Raw genomic sequence first — 22,860 nt, 5'->3', positions numbered from 1 at the left:
AACTTTTATACATAGTAATCACTGTCGTCTGAAATGCAGGTATGTAATATATATATATTCTTAGAGGATGCATGCATATGCACCACATGCAATGACATGACATACATATATACGTCATGAATGTACAAAAGTTATATGTATTTGTTATTATCTAAATCATTTACCAATGATTTTTTTATTTGAAAGATAGTTTGATTATTTTTTTAAATATGGTTAAATTTATTTTGAAAAACATACTTATTTTTATTTAAAAAATCAAATGAAAGTCTACTCTCTAGTCGATAAAAAATTTAATAGTATTTACCTATAGTGTGTAATTTTAACCAACCCAAGTTATCTAGTGGAAACTTCTACCAATGACAAATTGGCCATCACAAAATAATCATACCATAAAACCATCGTGTTTGAACAAAACTCTTTACTTTAATCAACTTAATTTCCAGTGTCACACTCATTTCGTTGAAGTCTATAGTTAATGTCTTTTTCCAATGCTATTTTTCCCATACTTATATCAATATATAAACTAAATTCACAAACGTGTTACATTGAAATAACTAATACCATAATTTCCCGGCAAATATTCAAACAGTATCTTCAAAATGTCTGAGCTACCCTTCTTTATGTTGAAATTTCCCTGTTATTTGTTTCTCTTGCTAACCTTCATAATACCCTTTAAAGTAATTTCACAACCTACAAGTTCCGAAGAAACCATACTTCTCACTCTTAAACGTCAACTTGGTGATCCGCCGTCGCTCCAATCATGGAAACCGTCACCGTCTTCGCCGTGCGGATGGCCGGAGATCAATTGCACCGGTGGATCCGTCACGGAGCTTCTCCTCCCGAACAAAGACATCACCATACAGGAACTCCCTTCAACAATCTGCAACCTCAAGAACCTCACTAAACTTGACCTCTCCAACAACTCCATCGCTGGGGAGTTTCCGACGTGGATGTACAACTGCTCCAACCTCCGGTACCTCGACCTCTCCCAGAACTACTTCGCCGGAAAAATCTCTGACGACATCGGTAACCTCAAAACACTCACGTACCTCAACCTCGCTGGCAACAGCTTCACCGGTGATATCCCGGCGGGTATCGGAAAACTCTCGAACCTTCAAACACTTTACCTCTTTCAAAACAACTTCAACGGAACCATTCCAAGGGAAATCGGAGACTTATCCAATCTCGAAACTCTCGGTTTAGCTGATAACTTTCTACTCAAACCAATGGCAATTCCGTTCGAGTTCGGAAAAATGAAGAACTTAAAATTCATGTGGATATCAAAGTGTAACTTGATCGGAACCATTCCAGAAAGCTTCATGAATCTCACGAATCTCGAACACTTGGATTTATCAACCAACAATTTAACAGGAAACATACCTAGAAGTTTATTCTCGCTAAAGAAATTGACCTATTTGTACCTTTACCTCAACAGGTTTATTGGTGTGATACCTGATTCGGTTCAGGCTTTGAATTTAACAGAAATCGATTTGTCGATGAACAATTTAACTGGTTCAATACCGAAAGCATTTGGTAAGTTGCAGAATTTGACTGTTCTGCAATTGTTTTCAAATCAGTTATCTGGTGAGATACCTAGCAGTTTAGGGCTAATTCCAAGTTTGAGGAAATTTAAGGTTTTTGAAAATAAGTTGAATGGAACAGTACCTTCAGAATTTGGAAGGTATTCAAAGCTTGTGATTTTTGAAGTTGGTGAAAATCAACTCATTGGTGGGTTACCAGAACATTTGTGTGAAGGTGGTGTTTTGTTGGGGGTAACTGCTTTTTTGAATAATCTCAGTGGAAACTTGCCAAATTGGTTTGAGAATTGTGTTTCTCTTACCACTGTTAAGCTTTACAGTAACAGATTTTCAGGGGAAGTTCCTTTGGGTTTGTGGAGTTTGACGAAATTGTCGACGTTGATGTTAAGTGATAACTTGTTTTCCGGTGAACTTCCAAGTAAATTATCATGGAACATGTCTAGACTTGAGATTAGAAACAATAACTTTTCAGGTCAGATATCTCTTGGAGTTTCTTCTGCTTTAAATTTGGTAGTTTTTGATGCAGGAAACAACTTGTTTTCTGGTGAGGTTCCAAGGGAATTAACGGGTTTATCGCAGCTCATTACTCTCGTGCTTGATGGTAATCAACTCTCTGGAACACTTCCGTCTGAAATAATATCATGGCGATCACTTAATACTCTAAATATCTCGAGAAACAAAATTACGGGTCGAATACCTGTAGCTTTGTCTTCTCTTCCTAGCCTTGACTACTTGGATTTATCTGAAAATAACATAACCGGTGAAATCCCGCCTCAGCTTGTGAATTTGAAGCTTATTTTTCTTAACTTGTCTTCCAACAAGCTTACGGGGAACATCCCTGATCAGTTTGAGAATCTTGCATATGAAAACAGTTTCTTGAACAATCCTCAACTATGTGCTCATAATGAAAATTTCAACCTTTCAAGCTGCTTGACAAAAACCACACCACAACACTTCAGAAATCATTCGTCTTTGAAATCAAAACTCATTGCTCTGATTCTTGTTGTTACCGTTGCTGTGTTGCTGGCCACGGCTTCTTTGGCCTTCTGCGCATTGAAAAAGCATTGTGGTAAAAAGCACTGTGGGCGTAAGCTTTCAACATGGAGGCTTACATCATTCCAGAGGTTTGATCTCACAGAAATAAATATCTTCTCAAGCTTGACAGATAATAACCTCATAGGAAGTGGAGGGTTTGGAAAAGTTTACCGAGTAGCTTCAACTCGTCCCGGTGAGTACATTGCAGTGAAGAAGATTTGGAATGTCAAGGATGTGGATGACAAACTGGATAAAGAATTCATGGCTGAGGTTGAAATTCTAGGCAATATTAGGCATTCCAATATAGTGAAGCTTTTGTGTTGTTATTCAAGTGAAAACTCTAAACTTCTTGTTTATGAATACATGGAAAATCATAGCTTGGACAAATGGCTTCATAAAAAGAAGAAAACATTAGTCTCTGGGTTGAGCTCACACACTGAAAATCAAATGGTGTTGAGTTGGCCTAAAAGGTCGAACATTGCCATCGGTGCTGCACAAGGCCTGTGTTACATGCATCATGAATGTTCAGTGCCAATCATTCACAGAGATGTCAAATCGAGCAATATATTGCTTGACTCTAAGTTCAAGGCAAGTATAGCAGATTTTGGGCTTGCCAAGATGTTGGCAAAGAATGGGGAACCATACACCATGTCTGTTCTAGCAGGGTCTTTCGGCTACATTCCACCAGGTTATTGATTTTAACTGCAAAACTTTTTTATGTCCATATTGAACTTAACTGATCAAAGGCTTCGCTTGTATTGCAGAATATGCATATTCTACCAGGATTGATGAGAAAGTCGATGTGTATAGCTTTGGAGTTGTACTACTAGAGCTTGTGACGGGAAGGGAGCCTAATTATGGAGGTGAGAATGCATGCAGCCTGGTTGATTGGGCATGGCGGCATTGTGATGAAGGAAAATGTATCCCTGATGCCTTTGATGAGGATATCAGAGAAACACACTATGCAGCAGAGATGACTAACGTCTTCAAATTAGGTCTCATGTGCACAAGTACATCACCATCCACTAGGCCTTCAACAAAGGAGATTTTGCAAGTTCTTCAGCAGTGTTGTTCTTCAAGTTCTGCACATAGAAGAGTGGCAACTGAATTTGAGATCACTCCGCTTCTCGGCAACACAACTTACATTTCTAGTTACAAGGATGGTAGGACTGTGATTGAAAATGAAGAAAGCTGCTTATACAGTGTGTAACGATAGTATTCCTCACAGTATTATGAAATATTATGTAATGCAACTTTTTCAGACTTCAAATGAAATTATATTATTGTCATAGTTTAAGATTGTCTTCCAATAAAAAACCATAAATCTAGCATATAACCTATCGTTCACATTACAGCTTTATTTAGGCAACCCGTTTGTCCATAAAATCTCTTGCATTAAAAAGGTTGACACCATGTTCTGGATTCAAACCTGAACTCACATTGTAGGTTTGAATTTTCAACGATCATTGTCATTCTGTCCACCAAAATATGAAAATTTTAAAGAACAGCAAAATCCATGGGCAAATTGATTTTTCCTACCATCTAAACTTCCAAATTGAATGCCAACAGAAATATCTCTTTTAACATTTTCTCTTCTAAACCACTTAGCCATAAAGACTGTTTGATTACATTTACATTACAAGATGTATGGATCTCATCCACATCACAAGCAAACAACAAAGTTCCCATTCCTCAGGCATGCAAATATGTCAAGTTTTATGAGATGATTCACAGCTCTAACGATGAAATGAGCTCATGTTTTATACACAACAGGATGTGGCCGCATCTCCAAGCATCTCCGTCATGCTGTTCATCCATGTACATGCAACACTCGCCAAAACCTTAATCCGATTAGCTTCCATTCTCAATGTCCAGCCAAAGTCTCTCCATATGTTCTTACGATCTCAGTACAGCAACAGCCCTTGATATAGCATAAAGTTTTGCAGCAATTTCTATTAATCACCTCCATGTGATGCATCCCAAACTTATCCTCCTACCCTCCTACAAAGCCAAAACCAAAGAGAAACAGTATTTACACTTCAAAAAAGTCGAAAAATATCCCTTTCACAAGCTTGTGCAAAAAATCTGACCTAGCTCCATCTTTAATTTATACACTCCTGAGTCTGACATCAGTCTATACACAAGATGGAAAATAGAAAGAACAATGTTAGGAATCCAACAAAGCAATCAAATAAATTTTAAAATGAAACAAAAGGAAGGTCTGGTCTCTGAGCCTCTCTATACACAAAACAAGTCAGGTTGTTAAGCACAGTTACTGGAAACATAGCACGTATAGTGGTGCAAGACCTGCGACCACATATTCACCGGTCAGAAGATTGATTATGAAATTCAATTGCCACGAAATTGATAGCCAAATTATCTTGAAGCAAAAGGGGGAAATATACCAAGTAAGAACAGCTGAACATAGTAAGACCCAACAAGATAGGAAGAGAAAAGGGACAGACCATATTCTGATTTAATATAATCTATATGCCAAGTGATAACAAGCTATAACAAAGGGGGGAAATAATCAAATCAGTTTTGTATTCTGAAAACCCTTGAAATATAGTATTCTTGTGAGTGTTGATAAAACAATTTTGTGAGAATAGTATTGTTATAATATAGATCAGTTTTACCACACGGAGAAAACAGAAAGAGATTAGAAAATTCAAAACCTTAAACTTCTTCAGCCAGCATATTTTGAAATACTCTATTCAGAACTGATCAGGATCAGCCACACAAACATCACCCTGCAAAGTATGGGCTGATTCTCACTATCTCTCAGACTTCCCAGTATTTTTCATTGCCATCCACAACAGTTCCTAATCTAAAAGTCCTCAAATAAAGAAACTCACCTCGCAATTGAGGTTCTGGGTGCTGGCACTTGGTGCATAATCTGAACATTCAGCCCTTGTGAAATTACAAGCTTTGTCTAGTTGTTGATCCATTTTAACAGCACTCTCTTCCCAGTTTGTCAAGCATTTTGAAGATGTAGTTTCTGCCCTTTCCAAGCAAACAAAAGACAGGTCCAGAGCTTTGTCCCCGTTGACTCCATTCTGAAATGGATCACCAACTTCTAATTAAGGAATTTCACATGAACCAATCAACTTCCCAAGGGAAGGTTCTTCCACTGATTCAGCAGGCTTACCTCATTCTGAACTTCTAAATCCCTTGATTTCAGCCTATCATGTGTGGAGTCAACAAAACATGTTTCATTTATCTGCATGTCACCTACTTCAATAATTGTATCACTTCCTAAGAGTCTATGAGATGACTTGATTTCACAATTTCTGTCGGCGTCCTTCGTTGTTGAGCCATCTGGCCTAACCCCTTCAATACACTCAATACTTATTTGAGGTGTACCGTCCAATTTACTAGTACAACTTTCAGGTGAAACACATTCTAGCCTCTGTGGGCTAACAGATGTCCGCTTCTCTGGTTTATCTGGCTTCACATCCACCATTTCATGGCTATTCTTCCTCTTGATGCACCTTTCAGAAGAGCTAGATCCAGAGTAGCACTTTGTGGTACATTCCCTCGTTTTCTCGGCTGCATGGCTCATATGCCTCGGCATTCGAGTACGTTTGTAGCCATCTGGAAAAACAAATGCAGGGAGCTGCTTTCGACGAACATGAGAAACATAAATTTCCATCCCCGGCTTCCAGTATACGTACATACTAATTTCTTGTCTGAATTCGTCAACCGTTCCACGTATGTCAAATTGCTGACCTTCTTGACCTCTTACTCCCTCTTTTCTTTGCAAGCCCATGAAAAATGCAGAATGCGGACAAGGCTTGGACGCATCTGCATACTCGTGTGGATAAGGATGACACTGCAGCATCCCATGTGTGTCTCGCTCTATCTGCTCATAGACAATTGAAAGCATGTATTTCATATACAGACATAAATAAAACAATTTGTTAAGATGTTCAGATCAAACATCTTCAACAAATAAATGCAGACATGAGACATAGATTAAATCCAGACAAGGAAGAGTCTCATAAAAGATTGACAAGAATATACCTTCAAGGTTAGCTGTCTCAGTCGGGATTCTACCCAACCCCTCCATAAAAGTAAATCATCAGCATCTAACGCAACTATGTCTACTTGTAAATAGTTTTTGTATGCCTCAAAAAAGACATATGGCTTAAAAAGTGCACTCCACTGTGATTTGTTAAGCTCAATTTCCTAACAGTAGAAGTATCAATTAAATAAAGACGTCATGAATTTAAATTAAAAGAGAAAAGGAACTTAAGGAATAATAGACCGCTTACGTCACAAATCTTGTTGCCATGTTGGAACTGTTCCATCATAACACGTAGAGTGCTTGTCGAGACATTGTAGCTGGAATTCATGCAAGGGTATGCAGGAGTAATTATTGGCATAAGGTGAAACCGGTCCCTAGGGTTTCTGCGAGGATCCCATATAGGGAGATATGGTTCATTCTCTTCTATAGAGCACAACATTACAGGGTTTGGCCACCGCCACTGTGAATAGACCCTGAAGAATCTAGAAACCAACATACTAGGGATTGCATTAGGGTAAAACTGGCAAACTCTAGCAACTAAAATAGCCCAATTTACACCTCCAAGGAATCCAGTAACCTAAACACACCGAGATAAGTTAATAAAAAAAGAAACATAAATGCTCATGCCATTCGATATGAAAAAAATATTAAGGTTGTGTGTAGTTCTTACATTTGAATAAACACCGCGTCTTTTAGCCCAAAACTTTAAGCAACGCAGGGTAGTTCGGAAGTGCTATCATTGTCAAGAGTTAATAGAATATCAAATTAATAAGATAAAACCATTGAACTGAATCTATCTAATATATATCAATGAAACCAAATAATGAACAATGTATTAACCTCGACATTTGGAACAAGTTTAAGAATTTGATCCGCCACACGGCAGCCATTAAGACTTCGAACAGTTTGTTCATCAACATCATGCAAAATGGAACCGTCTGAGATATCCAGCTCCTGTGTATAAGTGTTTCAAAACGATAATAAAGTGAAAACAAGTTTCAAGAAAAACTAGATTCTAAGGCTTAAAGGAAGGGAGGGGAGGGCTTTGAAAAATAGGAAGGATTGAATAAAAAGAATAGAAGGATTTTGATTGGGAGGGTTTTGGAGGATTTGTTTTTATTCATAACATCAAAAAAAAAAACTAATTTGGAGGAACTCGAAATTTGCATTTGAATGAGGGTTTTGGAGGGCTTAGACAAACTATTCAGATATAATTTTTGTTATAGTATTTCAAAAATTAAAAAGATATTAATGATAAGCATTATTTTATCATTCTAAAAATCTTATTTTCAAAAAAATGTCAAAAATTTCTCTAGATTTTTTTTAAAAATCATTTTTGAAGTCCTCCCCTCCAAATTCCTAAACAAAGCCTAAGGGATTAGAATGAACAAATAAGAAAAAACCATAGAAATGTGATTTGCTCTTAGAAAAAAAAAACTAAAACACAAAAGGAAGCATAAAAAGGGATAGCAGTAACAAATAGTCCTGTTAAACAACTTTTTCTAATATAATGCATCAAACTCAACAAACTGCATAAATAAATTAAGATAAACAATTAAAACATGCATTTACTGTACTTATGTGTACTAAATGAACACTGGCACACTAATCCAATATAGGATTACCTAGAATAGTAAAACAACTAAACCTTCACATTCTTCATAATTCCTGAAGACATGTTATATGGGTGGCAAGAGGAAAAAGATTCTACAGTTCAAACAAAGCAGGCCAAAAAAAGGAAAGAGATAAATATTATAGACTTGGTATACAGAATGATAAGACATGGTTGCATTCTTTTTTATGATGGTTGCATTCAATTTCATACACACAACAAAACTTTACTTTATAAAGGAAGAATTACTTGTGCTACCAAGCCCTCCTCATATTATTAACCCAAGAGACTAATGTATCAATAAAACTTATCAGAAAAAATGAAGCTCCTGATGAAATAAAAGACCAAACTTACTTCTGGCACAACCAAAATAGATATACTTGCATACAGCAAATCTATAGAAATTCCCTGGAACTTGAATTTCATAACTGGGACATGTGCATCAGGAACCGGTTGAAGTTCAGTAACTTCTTCCATTTCAGCCAGGATGTTATGCAAAATGATGAAGAAGTCCTGATACAAAAGAGAGATGCACTGGCTAAAATATAACTGATGCGAAGGACTTAATTAAATTAAGCAAAAGAAACTAGATGCAATATGTCACCTCTCGATTTACATAAGAAGGACCAATGCACAAAGTGTCTATGTCCACTCCAGGTCCATGAACCTACAAATGCTTAAATTGTTGCAATTATATCCAAACACTTATAGAAAAACCACTAGCAAAACAGACAAAACGGTATTTCATAAAACAGGAATATTACAACTCATTAGCTGTCAACTTCTATTGGTTTAGAACAGAACAGCACTTTTTATCATAAAAGAAAAAATAACAATTTTCTACAAGAATGTACTAACCAAAAGGGACGGGGAAGGGATGTTGTTGTACGGAAGACTAAGACATTTTGTTATAAATTTAGATATAATATTCCATGAAAGTCACCGCCTACCAGTCATTTGTTGATAGCGTCTAAAACATGATTATTGTTATAAACTACTGTTATAACTAGACTGCAAAACTCTGCAGACTTGGGAATTACACACTGTTGAGACATACTCACAAGCATACACCAAAAATACAAAAGGTTTCTCTTGCGAGGAATACTATCATATTTATTAAGAGAAAATAGCAACTGTTCCATGCATAAAAGTTTTTCACAATATGCAAGCCCTAGAACATATAAAGATAAAGGTAACACCAACAGACTCACCCCTAATCGGTAAGAGCCAAAAGTGAAAATGACCGCATTTGCATCCTCAACCATCTGATCTGTGTAGCCTCGTTGGCGGGTCAACAGCTTCACCCAGCTTTTAACAATCTGCATTACAGGTAAACCTAATCATTACAAAATTTTAACTTGAAGAACGAAGTGAAACCTATGTTATCAATCTTGTACCGCGGCACGACGCGACAATCTTCAAAAAGGGAACGGAACGGAAGCGCAAGCGAACGGCCGATATTTTAGTAACGCGGATACTAACTTAGTTAATATTAATGAACACATAATTGTTAAAAACTAAATTTAATTAATCAAAATTCATGAAGTATTCATATTTAGAAATAAAAGTCAGAAGTCTTGAGAAAACATGTTTGCAAATGCCAATAAAATAACCTTGCTATCCTTAAATTTTAGGGTAATATCATTTACAGCTGACGCGGCCGGAGCAGCCGCCCTGATACGGCATTGTTTTGAATCCAATCCCATTATTGCGGTCGTTTCAGCCGAGTCACCCATATGTGACGGAACGGCACAGCCTAACGCAGTTTTCTTGATTTCGTTGTTCTGTGCCGAGATAATGGCCGGAACGTCCGAATTTAATAACATAGAGTGAAACACCTCAGTCCACTAGACAACAAGATAAGGTACAATCCCCAAGCCATTGTAGTACCATTGGGGTTGAAGAAGAAAGAACCCTGAACAAGCACCAATCTAGCAAAGCTCCAAACATTGTTCTCCATGTTGACTAACGCACTATTGCGCTGCTATAGCAGAATATCATAGTTGTAGAAGGGTTAAGCACGCTATTGGCTTATAGCAGCAGTAGCAGTTCGGTAAGGCGCCCTCTATTAAGGTTTCAGGGAAAATTTTCTCAAATCCTTTTTTCACATTGTTCTCTTTTTCAAGGGTTTAAGTATCAATTCAAACCCTTTTAAGCATAATGTTTTGTTCTTCAATATGCTATGTTTGTGCTCAAACAATAATCAAGTTCTTCTTCCTACTTTCATTCTTCCTGCTTTTACTTCAGTTATGTAATGTTCTTCTTTCCTGGGTCAAGTTTTATTACTCTATAATTTAAGTTCCGTAACTATTAAGCATATGGTCTCTTTTATTTTGTATATTTATCTATTTTTTGAGTATTTCTGTTTGCTCTATAAACTGGGGGTAGGTGCTACACAATGCTATCTCAACTTAACAACCTAGATTGTTGTTCAATTCTCTACTGTCCCATAATATGTATCATGTATGAATAAACCAAAGCTAATATTAATAATTTCACCCATCATTATCATAAATGCGAACAAAACAAGTAAAACTAACTGTTGAAAACAACCATAAGCTGATATACAAAAATGAGATCGAAGAAATAAATAACCTGATCTAAACGGCGAAGAACCTCTTGTCTGCTAGCAGATTCTTCATTGCTCTCGTAAAGACCCGAATCAACCAAAAACTGAAATAAAAGAAGAAAAAAAAACAAAATGAATTGTTATCATTTCAAGAGAACCAATGCGAAAGCTTGAAAATGAACAATGAATCAAATCCACCTTCTCCAATTCGGCGTTACGATGAAGATCAGCAGTCGTGGGACCAGCAAGAGAGATAGGTTTTGTGAATCCAAGCTTGTTAGCTTGTTCTTGTGGTGGCGGCGGCGGCGGTGGAGGTGTGGAACCACCAACAGGACTACCGGAGACCGCCATTTCGAGTTGGATTCAAATAAAGCAAACCCTAATTTCAAATCGTTGGCATCTGAATTATATTGTAAAGACGTAAATGGATTTGGATTGGGAATTGGGGTTTGGGGAAGTCAAAGGAGCGTTTGGAAAGAATAATTAATGTGAATCTGAAACCGATTTTTGTTAAACGGAGGGAGTGTTAAACGTTGTGTTGTATCACTCCAACCAATCACGTCTGTATTCCTTTTTTTCATTTTTTTAATGTTTTTCTCGCTTCAAATGCATTATTTTGACCCCAAATGTTTTTAATTGAAAAAACAACAAAAAGAAGGATTTTTTACCAATATACCCCACTTTTTCGAATAAATTCCCAAAATAACCCAGTTTTCAAAAAATTTCCCAATATACCCCACTTTTTAAGGGAGGCGCCAATTGGATTGGCGCCCCCTCTTAAAAATTGCAAGGAGGCGCCAATTGGATTGGTTAGGGCACCTGCCATAGCCAATCCAATTGGCGCCTATGTGTAATTTTTAAGAGGGGGCGTCAATCCAATTGGTGCCTCCCTTAAAAAAGCCTCAAATAAAAACACTTCCAACATGAAAGTTGTAGATCTTTTCAAGACAATGAATTTGGATATAAATTTTGCATCATTTGGATTTTTTATGAGAAAGTTATGGGCAGTTGAAGTTGGACTTCTGAGTTTTTTAACTGTTATCTGAGTCATAATGTTTTGTATTATTGCATGTGTTTCTTTTAGGAATATGAATTTTTGTCCAACATAACATTTGAAGTAGACATCTTAAATTTTCCAATTCACTTGGTCCCACCTCAAAATAATTAAAAATGAGTGAGTTATGTCCCTGCGAACTTGACCCAAAATTAGGGTTTCTGTCAAAACAAGTGTATGTGAATTTTGCGAAAAGGGACCAACTTCAAGCCCTTTAGTTTGAATGATAAAAGCCTAAAATGACAAAACCTTCAACATAAAAGTTGTAGATCTTTTCAAGATAATGAATTTGGACTAAAGTTTTGCATCATTTGCAAATTTTATGAGAAAGGTATGGGCACTTGAACTTGGACTCTTTGACATTTTATCTGTTATCTGACCTATAATGTTTTGTATTATTGCATGTGTTTGTGTTAGAGTTATGAATTTTTGTCCAACATAACAAGTGAAGTAGACATCTTAAATTTTCCAATGCACTTGGTCCCACCTCAAAATAATTAAAAATGAGTGAGGTAGGTCCTTGCGAACTTGACCCAAAATTAGGGTTTCTGTCAAAATATGTGTATGTGAATTTTGCCAAAAGGGACCAAATTCAAGCCCTTCAACATAACAATAACAAGTCCTTGAATTAGGGTTTCTAACCTATAAATTTTTGTATTATGATATGTGTTTATTTTAGAATTATGAAAGAAACCTAATGTTTGGAGTTTACACAAAGATAAATTTGACATAATACGAATTGATATTAATAAAATTTGGATTTTACACAATGAATCCTAATGGTGATGACCGGGATCACCTAACCGACCTCCGGTCCCACATCCCCTAGCTACCCTAACCCTTGGCCCTAACCCACGTTGACGATTCTGCACCGGTGTTTGTTCATCTGATGGTCCAGGAGCGTCATTACCTCCTACAGGAGAAGATCCGTTGAGGTATTCAGCCAACTCAGCATAGTCTTCAGTATTCAATGATGGTGTACCGGCGTAGCTGAGCTCATGACCCATGCCAGAGAAGTTGGGGTGTGGTTGACTCATGGATGGGCGACCAGGACGGTTGAAGGGGGACATGGGTGACAATGATAGGTCTAGGAAAGGTTGGAAAGGTTGTTGGGGTGTTTGGAAGAGATATGGTTGTGGGATGTTTTGGTATTGTGATGTTTGGGGTTCTTGGCTACGGTAGGTGATGGAGCGGTTAGTGTTTTGGGTAAGGCGACTTTGGTAGGGTGATGGTGTGGGTGCGAAGCGATGTTCGGTCGAAGGTTGATGGTCCATTTGTTGGTGGTGGTATGGGGGATGTTCTTGGTTTTGGGGTTGAGTGAATGGCATGTTTTGGTTGTATGTTTGTGTGTTTGTGGAACGGAAAGTTTGTCGGATAGGTGGTTGTGAGTAACCGGGCTGATAATGTTGTTGGGGGTTAGATGTTGAGCCTTCTTGTGTGTAACTTGTCTGGCGTGGGTCGTAGAGGTACATATCATCGGCGATGAATTGAAATCCAACTGATCTATACCAAGCCATATAAGTACGACTTGGTTTTGCCTCATTTGGCATGACTGCGTCAGTTAAGACATGGTCATGACGGTGCTTCCACTTGCGACACTCTGATCTTGCGAAGGTTTGCCAAGGGTTGTAGTTCCATTGGTCGTTCACTTTACGCATATGCCATTCTCCTAGGCTAGCTGGGGGATCTGGGATATTCTGGACCATACCAAACTGCAGCTTCACACGATCGGCGTTGTGCAGCTCCACTGTTGTGAACCGTATTATCGATGTGCATGTTGTCCATACAGCTACGTCTTCAGGGTTGATCTGATGCTCATGATCCATATTAAGGTATGGACGCCAAATGAACTGAAATGTTAAAGACAATAGGATTTAAATGAATGTAGAAAAAGTCAACATAATATGAAGAAATAATGTAATTATTTTGCTTACGTCTGCCGGTCGAAGGTGATCCAACAGGTTGCGATATTGAGTAATACAGTGTCTCGGACATCTGCTGTAATTCATACCGCGTGCCGACCATCTACACCAAAAAGTTAAAATAAATTAGTTATGGGTAATAAACTGTAAGGAAGGAAGTAAAGATATAGCAATTTAAACAACTTACTTTTTTGCATATGGAAAAGTGAAGGGGTTGTTATTGACCGGTGCTAGAGACGGTAGTCTTTACCATCCCCATGCTTGTAGCAAAACAGAACATCCAGAAAATGTAGAAGTATCTTTGTGGGAGTTTTTGCACAAAGAACTATAGAGATAGGCTAGACATGCGGATCCCCAACTATAACTACCTATTCTATCTATATGTCTAAGTAAAGGTAAGTACATAATATGCATGCTAGAACCACTACCTTCGGGAAATAAAAAGGATCCTAGTAACAACATAATGTAACACCTAGTTTTGATGATTCGAGCATCTTCGGTAGAATGCTCATCTAAATAAAAACTATTATAATATGACTTTAGGCGTGAAAGTAGTATACCTTGTCCCCTAGCATTATCATCTAACAAATCAGTGTTTAAAAGCTCCATGCAAATTGAATTTGGAAAGTTGGTCTTACCATTAATAGCTTTGCCTTCAATTCGTAGTCCTAAAAGCATGTAGACGTCTTCTAACGTCACGGTACACTCACCGGTTGGAAACCAAAATGTGTGTGTCTCTGGCCTCCATCTTTCGCATAAGGCTAGAATGAACTTGTTATCTATAGACCAAGACATAATTTTGCTAAGGTGACCAAAACCGGCGAGTTCAACATAAGGTTGAATCATCGGGTCCATTGGGACAAATTCGTGGACTCGAGTGCGAAACCTTGAGACATCCTATAATAGAAATAATGTAACACTTGACTAAGTCGGTATTTCAAAATAAAATGGGGTTGGTGGAGATGAAACATAAAAAAGAAGTATAAGAAAAAACTTACGTATGTCGCGATGTTTGCAACTGTTCCTCTGTGTGCTTCGCCCATTGTGAGTAAAGACATATTGTTGGGGAGTTGGTGTAGATGAAAATGGAAGATTTTGTTGAAGATGAAATTGTAAAAGAAGTAATGTAGATGAAGTAGTGAGAAATGTAGATGAAGTAGTGAGAATGTTGGTGTGGAAGAATTGTTGAAGGAGTGGATCAATTTATAGTCAAATGGAGGAGTGCATGAAAAATTGTGTTTGAATGGTGTCTCCACCTCATTTGGCGACCATGTACAATATTAAGGAGGGGGCGCCATTCAAATTGGCGACACCATAGGGTACATGCATGCAAGGCTAGTTCTGAATGCTTGGTTTCGAGGACTGACTCCATGGGGGCGCCATTCAAATTGGCGACCATGTACAAGCCTTAAAGGTAGGCGCCAAACCAATTGGCGCCACCTTCTGCATGTCTGACACATGGCATTGTTGTCTCCTGCAAGCTGAACAAAACACTTATGGATGGCTTGCATGATTGACACATCATCTCTGACCATCTTAGGTGTTCGACACGTGTCTGTCTTGTCTCCTGTATGCTGATGACTACCTTCTTGATAGCTTGCCTGGCTGACACATCAACTCACACTGTCTTGCAGGATTGACACATCATCTCAGACACGTGGCTCTCTAGTATCCTGCATGCTGAATACTCACTTCTGTCTTGCATGACAGACACATCAAGTCTTGACTAGCTAACATGCTTGACACATCAACTCACACTGTCTTGCATGACAGACACATCAACTCTTGACTAGCTAGCATGCTTGACACATCAGGTCACACTGTCTTGCATGACAGACACCTCATCTCTGAAATTACTTGCATGCTTGACACGGTATCTCAGACTAGCTTCAATGTGAGACACTGATACCATCTATTTAAGTGTCTTACTATCACATTCATCTGCACTTGCAAAATACTTTTCATCTCCAAAATACTTTTCATCTTCACTCACATTCATCTTCACTCACATTAATACTTATCATCTGCAAAATACTTAGCATCTTCACTCACATTCATCTGCACTTGCAAAATAGTTTTCATCTCCAAAATGTCATCTTCATCATTATACAGTATCAACGTTCACTGCAACGGTGAAACTTTTGAGTCTGAGATTCATGGTTTTTGTTTTAAAAACACTGATACCATTAGAGTCACGATGAAGAGAAATGCAACCTTTTTGCATTTCAAAAAAAGAATACAATCCTTCATAGCATCAGGTAATGTGTCAAATATGACATATCAGAATCCTATATTTTTTGAGAATGGTCAATGCAAGTTTTTCCCCCTAAAGATACGAGACGATGAAGATGTTGAAAGCATGTTTCTTAGTCATGAACATTCAGGCATGGATTGTATCGAGTTGTACATTACTCTACAGCCATGTATACCGTCTCAACAGTCTCAACTAACAGATCAGGATCCAGCTGGTGGAGATGCTGCAGATGATGCACAATGGTCAGATGAACTCAACCCAGAAGCAGAAGTAGAGGTCGACGTTATTGATGAAGAAGAAGAGGAGACTGAGATACAGGTTGATCACATCCTGAATAACGACGATGAAGATGAGGCTCAACCACCACCAATACCTCCTACTCATGCCTATATTCCTCCTCAACATATGACAAATATGGCTCTTAACGACGATGAAATGTCCGACAGTGTCTTCTATAATCCGTATCCGAGACCAGTAGGCGAATTAAAGGTGGGAGACATGTTTCGTACCAAAGAGGAATGTGTCTTGGCAATCAAAAAATACCACATGAACAACTTTGCTGACTTTACGGTGAAACGCACTGATTCTAGAAGGTATGTTATCGAATGTCGTAACATGCTTTGTAAATTTCGTTTGGCTGCATCTTACAAGAAGAAAAATGACTCTTGGGAGATCGCTTCAATAGACCCACCACACAGTTGCGTCGCAACAACCGTTGAACAAGATCACCGTAAACTGAGCACAGCTTTGATATGTCGAGACATTCTGCCATTGGTAAATAAAGACCCATCAGTGAAGGTGAGTATAATTATATCCCATATCCGAACAACATATAATTATACTCCATCTTACAAGAAAGCATGGATTGCGAGGACAAAGGCTGTTGAGCAGGTTTTCGGAAACTGGGAGGACTCATTCAAGGAATTACCACGGTTTTTATGGGCACTAAAAACTTATGTCCCAGGAACTGTGGCAATTCTGGAGACAGTGCCAGCAATGATGCCAGACGGAACCTGTGCTACAGGTAATAGAATATTTCACCGTCTCTTTTGGGCATTTGACCCGTGCATCAAAGGTTTCGCTTTCTGCAAACCTCTCCTGCAAATTGATGGCACTTGGTTATACGGAAAATACAAGGGTACGTTGCTCATGGCAGTTGCACAAGACGGTAACAACAATGTATTTCCCATTGCCTTTGCTCTTGTTGAAGGTGAAACGGCTGGTGGATGGGGTTTCTTTCTTCGACATCTCAGAACGCATGTCGCTCCACAAGCCAATCTATGTTTGATTTCTGATAGACATGCTGTCATCGAAAGTGCCTACAACAACCATGACAACGGATGGCATGATCCTCCTTCTACACATGTCTACTATATCAGACACATTGCACAAAACTTCATGCGTGCTATAAAAGATAAGAATCTTCGCAAGAAGGTGGTGAATGTTGGGTATGCTTTAACTCAACCGTCTTTTCAATATTATCGTGATGAGATTCGTCTGTCTAATGAAGACGCGGGGAGATGGATAAATAACATCCCAGTAGAGCAGTGGACAAGAGCATTTGACGGTGGTCGTCGATGGGGCCACATGACAACAAACATTGTGGAATGCATGAACGAGGTTTTCAAAGGAATTCGAAACCTGCCGATAACCGCCTTGGTAAGATCAACCTATTATAGGTTGGCTTCTATGTTCGCAACCAGAGGTGAAAGATGGAGTGCAGTGTTAATGTCTGGACAAGTATTCAGTGAGTGTTGCATGAAGGTCATGAAAGAGGAGAGCATCAAAGCTACGACACACGCTGTAACAGTGTTTGACCGTCAAAGACAAAATTTCAGCGTCCACGAAACAATGGGCAACAGCGAGGGGAGACCAAATTTAGCCTACGCGGTTAAACTACACAGAAGTTGGTGCGATTGTGGAAAATTTCAGGCCTTCCGCATACCTTGCTCCCATGTCATTGCAGCATGCGCTTATACTCGTCAAGACGCTTACACCCATTTATCTGATGTGTACAAGGCAAACACCATCATGAATGTATATAGTCAAAGCTTTTCAGTACTACCAATGGAGGATTACTGGCCTCCATATGAAGGAGATATTGTTTGGCACAATGAAGAGATGCGTAGAAAGAAGAAAGGAAGGTCAAACAGCACACGTATCAGAACAGAGATGGATTCCACAGATAAAATGATAAGATTATGTAGTATCTGTCGTCAACCAGGACACAACAAAAACAACTGTCCCAATCAAGGAGCATCATCTAGATCTTAAGATTTTTGTAACATTTTATCTAGACCTTAAGCTTTTTGTAACATTTTATCTTGATCTTATGCTTTTTGTAACATTGTATTTTTGTAACAATCAATCAATATATATCATTAAGTTCTTGTTACAACGAGTTTCATAACCAACATCAGTACAAAACATCTGAAAACATAAATAATTCTAACTGATTACAACAATCAAATTAATGTCGTCTCGACCAAACATCATTTCCCTAGCATCCTTATCAGTCTTCATTCGCACCCAACCAAAGATACTGTCAAGTCTCTCAATACTTCTGATTTTTTCCCCTTCTGGTATTTTCCCGTCTAACCATCGAACCAGCTCCCTCTTCAGTTGATCTAACGTGGTGATGTTCCAAAACAGCATCAGCAATTGAGGTTTGTCTCTCGCATAAATCACCTTACCGTATCGGCGACGAACACCAAACATGATAGCCAAATGATTATATGAGTTGTGAAACAATAGGTCACACAATGCATCTATTTATAAGACAAAAAAGGCATTTTATGAGGGACTCGCCAATTGAGTTGGCGCCTCCTTTTAAAACATACACATAGGCGCCAATTGGATTGGCTAGGGCAGGTGCCCTAGGCAAGGGTAGGTGCCCTAGCCAATCCAATTGGCGCCTCCATTCAAGTTTTAACAACAGTCGCCATATGAACAACTTTCATGTTCATCAAAAATCCATTTGAAACTTGGAAGCTCATCATTCATTTCAAAACATTATAGATCATTTTGACAGAAACCCTAATTTTAGGTCAACTTCGCAGCGACCTAACTCACTCATTTTTAATTATTTTGAGGTGGGACCAAGTGCATTGGAAAATTTAAGATGTCTACTTCAAATGTTATGTTGGACAAAATTTCATAACTCTAAAAGAAACACATGAAATAATGCAAGACATTATAGGTCAGATTACAGTTGAAACCCTAATTTTAGGTCAACTTCGCAGGAACCTAACTCACTCATTTTTAATTATTTTGAGGTGGGACCAAGTGCATTGGAAAATTTAATATGTCTACTTCAAATGTTATGTTGGACAAAATTTCATAACTCTAAAAGAAACACATGAAATAATGCAAGACATTATAGGTCAGATTACAGTTGAAAAACTCAGAAGTCCAACTTAAACTGCCCATAACTTTCTCATAAAAAATCCAAATGATGCAAAATTTATATCCAAATTCATTGTCTTGAAAAGATCTATAACTTTCATGTTGGAAGTTTTTTCATTTGAGGCTTTTTTAAGGGAGGCACCAATTGGATTGGCGACCCCTCTTAAAAAATACGCATAGGCGCCAATTGGATTGGCTAGGGCAGGTGCCCTAGCCAATCCAATTGGCGCCTCCTTGTAATTTTTAAGAGGGGTCGCCAATCCAATTGGCGCCTCCTCTTAAAAGTGGGGTAGATTGGGAAATTTTTTGAAAACTGGATTATTTTGGGAATTTCTTCGAAAAAGTGGGTTATCTCGGTAAATTTGCCCAAGAAATTATAATTTTGTCTTGTTTTCAACTAGAATTTCTTTCAAATAAATACCCGCTACTTTTTTTAAAAACTAAGATTATATTTAAAAATAAAAAATTATTGTGTTGTATTTACGATAGAGAATTAAAGAATATATACTAATAGTCTTCTTAAGGGTTATAATTTATATCTCAAGAAATTTAGGGATTAAATAAATTTTTATTATGAATATTTTATTAAGAGTCACGAACATGATGATAGATTAATGGGAGAAAATAAATAACTAAAATTGATTTTAGTGTGCGGTTTTGCAATGCATTAATATAAGTTTGAGAAATATGATACATTATAGACTACATATTGCAATAAAATTGATTTTGTCTCCTATCCTTTGCCTTATGATGATAATAAATTATTTAAACAATTAAGTATAGTAATATTTATTCAATTGTGTTTTATTTTGTCTCGTATCCTTTGACTTATGATAATAATAAATTATTTAAACAATTAAATATAGTAATATTTATTCAATTGTGTAGGAATATGGACTAATATTTGGTATACTTAATATTTGTTCATCCTTTTTATTTTAAAAATATAAATTTTTAACTCGAGGTGTTTTTAGGCATCCGTCTTATATTGAAGGGTAGGTGTAAACGTCAGAAAATAATTTTTAAACCGAAATCATAAAAGTGATAGGACGAAATTGAGAAAAGTTCTCATTTTTAATAAATCTTTCACTGCTATTCTGGTGTACGTTGATGATTTAATTGTCGCAGGTACTTATTAGCTGATATACAACGTGTGAAACTCATTTTGGACAACAAGTTCAAAATGAAAGACATGGGAAATCTTAAGTTTTTTCTCGGTTTGGAGATAGATCGTTCTTCCAAGGGCATTTCTTTATGCCAACGAAAGTACTGCGTGGATCTATCACAAGATACCAATCTGTTGGCATCAAAACTGGTCTCTACGTCTATGGATCCCATATATAATTTGCATTTTGAACGTGACAACTTGCTTTCTGATTTGGTTTGTAGGTTGAGTCAGTTTCTTGCCACACCAACCAATATGCATCTACAGGCAGCATTCAAGATTGTTCGATTGAAGAATTCACCAGTAAATGCTTTATTTTTTCATGTTGCTTCAAATCTCAAGCTCACTGGTTTTTCTGTTTCGGATTATGGTTTGGCTGATAAAACTTCAGGTATGTTCGTTTAAAGAGTTCATTCATTTTTCATTTCTTAAAGATTTTATCTTAGCATTTTGTATCAAAAATCCATGTTGAAGTGGATAAGGGAAGGAGGGTAAATGAAATAAGATGCATAGAAGTTAATGGAAGCAAAAAGAAAGAAAATTGAAACTATAATGTTCAAAGTTGATTTTGATAAGGCGTTTGATTAGATTGGAACTATAAAACCTCCCACTGAGAAGAGAATAATGAAAAGTTTTTGAGAAACCAAATATAAAGAAAACAACACTATAAATTGATTATCAATATAAAAACAGGTGCGGAAGCATCATCTTTCTTGTTTGAGAGACTTTTCTAGCAGAAGGGACTGTTTTCTTGCGCACGCCAATATAGTTTTGTCAGCAACAATAAAGAATGATGCACATGATACTGCAACAAAAAAACCATCATCTTATCAAACTGGTAATCAAAATGATAACACAAGTTTAAAGCGGAGATCACATAATATATATACCAGCAGATATGATAAGTGCCTGAGCAGTATAGTTTAGATTTGCCTTTGCCCATGGAATCAAACGAACTGCGACCATCTGTGAATTTTGTAACATCAGAAAAATATTACAGATAAGTTTCAAAATTCTGAAGGATCTAAGAAATTTACTACTACTTACTGTAGGCACAGTACTGGCCACACATCCTATACCAGCTGCCTTGAATCCAGCGCGCACACCTTCTGCAGCATATCACAGAATATACTCATAAAAGTAAAGTTCCATTCATGAACATTCTTGTTAGATTAGATCCATTGCAGAGAAATAATAGTATAATTTACCAGATGTACATTGATTAGTCCTTAACCTCTTCTGTTCTTCTGCAGGAGAAGCAATCAACAAACTTCTGTTTTTATTGGCCACCCACATGTCTCTTAGTTCTGAAGGAATTCCCATTGGAAATTTCAACGTTTCAAAGTGAAAATATTTGGCTTAGGTTTTTTAGTTACAAAGTCATACAAAGTGTCTCTTTCATTATTGTCTTCTTTCACTTTTATTCTTTTTTATTATTATTATTATTCTTTGTCTACAGAGATGCATGCACATGTATTTGAGTATCTCTAACCAGTTCAAAATTTTCCCACTATATTCTAATCATTTACACTTAAATATTGCACTAAACCATGTGCTGTTTTGATACCGCCATTGACATAAACAACTTACCGACATTGAATAGCATTTTTAAACAACATACAAAGTTATTATTTAAATTTATTTAATAAGATATAAAATATATTTAAATATACTAGCCTAGAGAAAAAAGAAAATTTTTACATTTAAACATAAAGATTTCACCTCTCAATTAAAGGTAACTATTGTTAAAATAAAATAAATATTATCTTGATAGTGACCTGTAAAATAAAAAATTAATGGGGTGCATCATTATTGAATGATATTTAATTTTATATAATATAAAATATTTTAAAATATATATGTTAATTTATAATATATTACTTAATTGCAAAATGAATCATCATCATATAAATCCAATTGTATTAAATAATCATATAAAAAAAAGAGATATGTGAGATGGACAAAAAAATTCACATTTGAAAATAAAATATTTGCATCTAAAATAAAATTAGATATTATCCTTAAAGTGATCAATGAAATGAAAAATTTATTGTACATTGTTATTGAGTGTTGTCCAATTTGATATAGTATAAAATGCATTTAAATACAAATGTCAATTTCAAATGAGTTGCTTAATTATAAAACGAATAATAATTATTATTTTATATATATATATATATATATATATATATATATATATATATATATATATATATATATATAATATATATATATATATATATATATATATATATATATATATATATATATATATATAT

The 22,860-nt window shown here is 36.7% G+C and overlaps 3 protein-coding genes and 1 long non-coding RNA gene across 12 annotated transcripts; 2 read left to right on the top strand and 2 right to left on the bottom strand.

Annotated features, from left to right (window-relative positions):
- Nucleotides 1-443: 443 nt before the first annotated feature.
- Nucleotides 444-3,870, top strand: LOC127084049 (receptor-like protein kinase 5). The gene is made up of 2 exons (XM_051024423.1): nt 444-3,261; nt 3,338-3,870. Exons 1-2 carry the CDS (start codon nt 600-602, stop codon nt 3,781-3,783), a joined length of 3,108 nt encoding a protein of 1,035 aa, XP_050880380.1. The 5' UTR covers nt 444-599; the 3' UTR covers nt 3,784-3,870.
- Nucleotides 3,871-4,128: 258 nt separating this feature from the next.
- LOC127084051 (nuclear poly(A) polymerase 4) lies at nt 4,129-11,365 on the bottom strand. Of its 8 annotated transcripts, none has more exons than XR_007788610.1 (13): nt 10,980-11,365; nt 10,808-10,885; nt 9,424-9,531; nt 8,817-8,879; nt 8,567-8,725; nt 7,441-7,554; nt 7,271-7,333; nt 6,848-7,177; nt 6,597-6,761; nt 5,722-6,435; nt 5,249-5,629; nt 4,664-4,707; nt 4,129-4,574 (listed from the first exon to the last, which is right to left on the bottom strand). XR_007788610.1 is itself a non-coding variant. In XM_051024426.1 (13 exons), the coding sequence occupies exons 1-12, from the start codon at nt 11,130-11,132 to the stop codon at nt 5,288-5,290; spliced, it is 2,184 nt and encodes a 727-aa protein (XP_050880383.1). In that variant the 5' UTR covers nt 11,133-11,365; the 3' UTR covers nt 4,129-4,880; nt 5,249-5,287. The 8 variants fall into 8 exon arrangements, 5 of the variants coding, with proteins under 5 accessions (XP_050880383.1, XP_050880385.1, XP_050880386.1 ...); XR_007788609.1 differs by having other exon boundaries at nt 4,664-5,323; nt 5,429-5,629; XR_007788608.1 differs by having other exon boundaries at nt 4,664-4,880; nt 5,429-5,629.
- Nucleotides 11,366-21,125: 9,760 nt separating this feature from the next.
- LOC127084047 (early nodulin-93) lies at nt 21,126-21,932 on the bottom strand. 2 transcript variants are annotated; one of them, XM_051024420.1, is made up of 4 exons: nt 21,790-21,932; nt 21,629-21,690; nt 21,472-21,547; nt 21,126-21,386 (listed from the first exon to the last, which is right to left on the bottom strand). In XM_051024420.1, the coding sequence occupies exons 1-4, from the start codon at nt 21,902-21,904 to the stop codon at nt 21,286-21,288; spliced, it is 354 nt and encodes a 117-aa protein (XP_050880377.1). In that variant the 5' UTR covers nt 21,905-21,932; the 3' UTR covers nt 21,126-21,285. The 2 variants fall into 2 exon arrangements, with proteins under 2 accessions (XP_050880377.1, XP_050880378.1); XM_051024421.1 differs by having other exon boundaries at nt 21,629-21,687; nt 21,790-21,931.
- LOC127084048 (uncharacterized) lies at nt 21,288-22,039 on the top strand. The gene is made up of 2 exons (XR_007788607.1): nt 21,288-21,721; nt 21,835-22,039. It is a non-coding gene; the product is annotated as an uncharacterized LOC127084048 (long non-coding RNA).
- Nucleotides 22,040-22,860: the final 821 nt, after the last annotated feature.

This window comes from Lathyrus oleraceus, chromosome 5 (assembly GCF_024323335.1).
Source record: "Lathyrus oleraceus cultivar Zhongwan6 chromosome 5, CAAS_Psat_ZW6_1.0, whole genome shotgun sequence".
Taxonomy (NCBI): Eukaryota; Viridiplantae; Streptophyta; class Magnoliopsida; order Fabales; family Fabaceae; genus Lathyrus; species Lathyrus oleraceus.
This window is presented reverse-complemented; position numbering and strand designations above follow the sequence as displayed.

Coding starts and splice junctions, on each gene's coding strand:
- LOC127084049 (XM_051024423.1), top strand. CDS start 600: ATGTCTGAGCTACCCTTCTTTATGTTGAAATTTCCCTGTTATTTGTTT. Junction 3,262..3,337: donor TTTCGGCTACATTCCACCAG/GTTATTGATTTT, acceptor CTTGTATTGCAG/AATATGCATATTCTACCAGG.
- LOC127084051 (XM_051024424.1), bottom strand. CDS start 11,132: ATGGCGGTCTCCGGTAGTCCTGTTGGTGGTTCCACACCTCCACCGCCG. Junction 8,726..8,816: donor CTTCTTATGTAAATCGAGAG/GTGACATATTGC, acceptor CTTTTGTATCAG/GACTTCTTCATCATTTTGCA. Junction 7,555..8,566: donor CTATTTTGGTTGTGCCAGAA/GTAAGTTTGGTC, acceptor ACTTATACACAG/GAGCTGGATATCTCAGACGG.
- LOC127084047 (XM_051024420.1), bottom strand. CDS start 21,904: ATGGGAATTCCTTCAGAACTAAGAGACATGTGGGTGGCCAATAAAAAC. Junction 21,691..21,789: donor GACTAATCAATGTACATCTG/GTAAATTATACT, acceptor GATATGCTGCAG/AAGGTGTGCGCGCTGGATTC. Junction 21,387..21,471: donor GGCACTTATCATATCTGCTG/GTATATATATTA, acceptor TTTTTGTTGCAG/TATCATGTGCATCATTCTTT.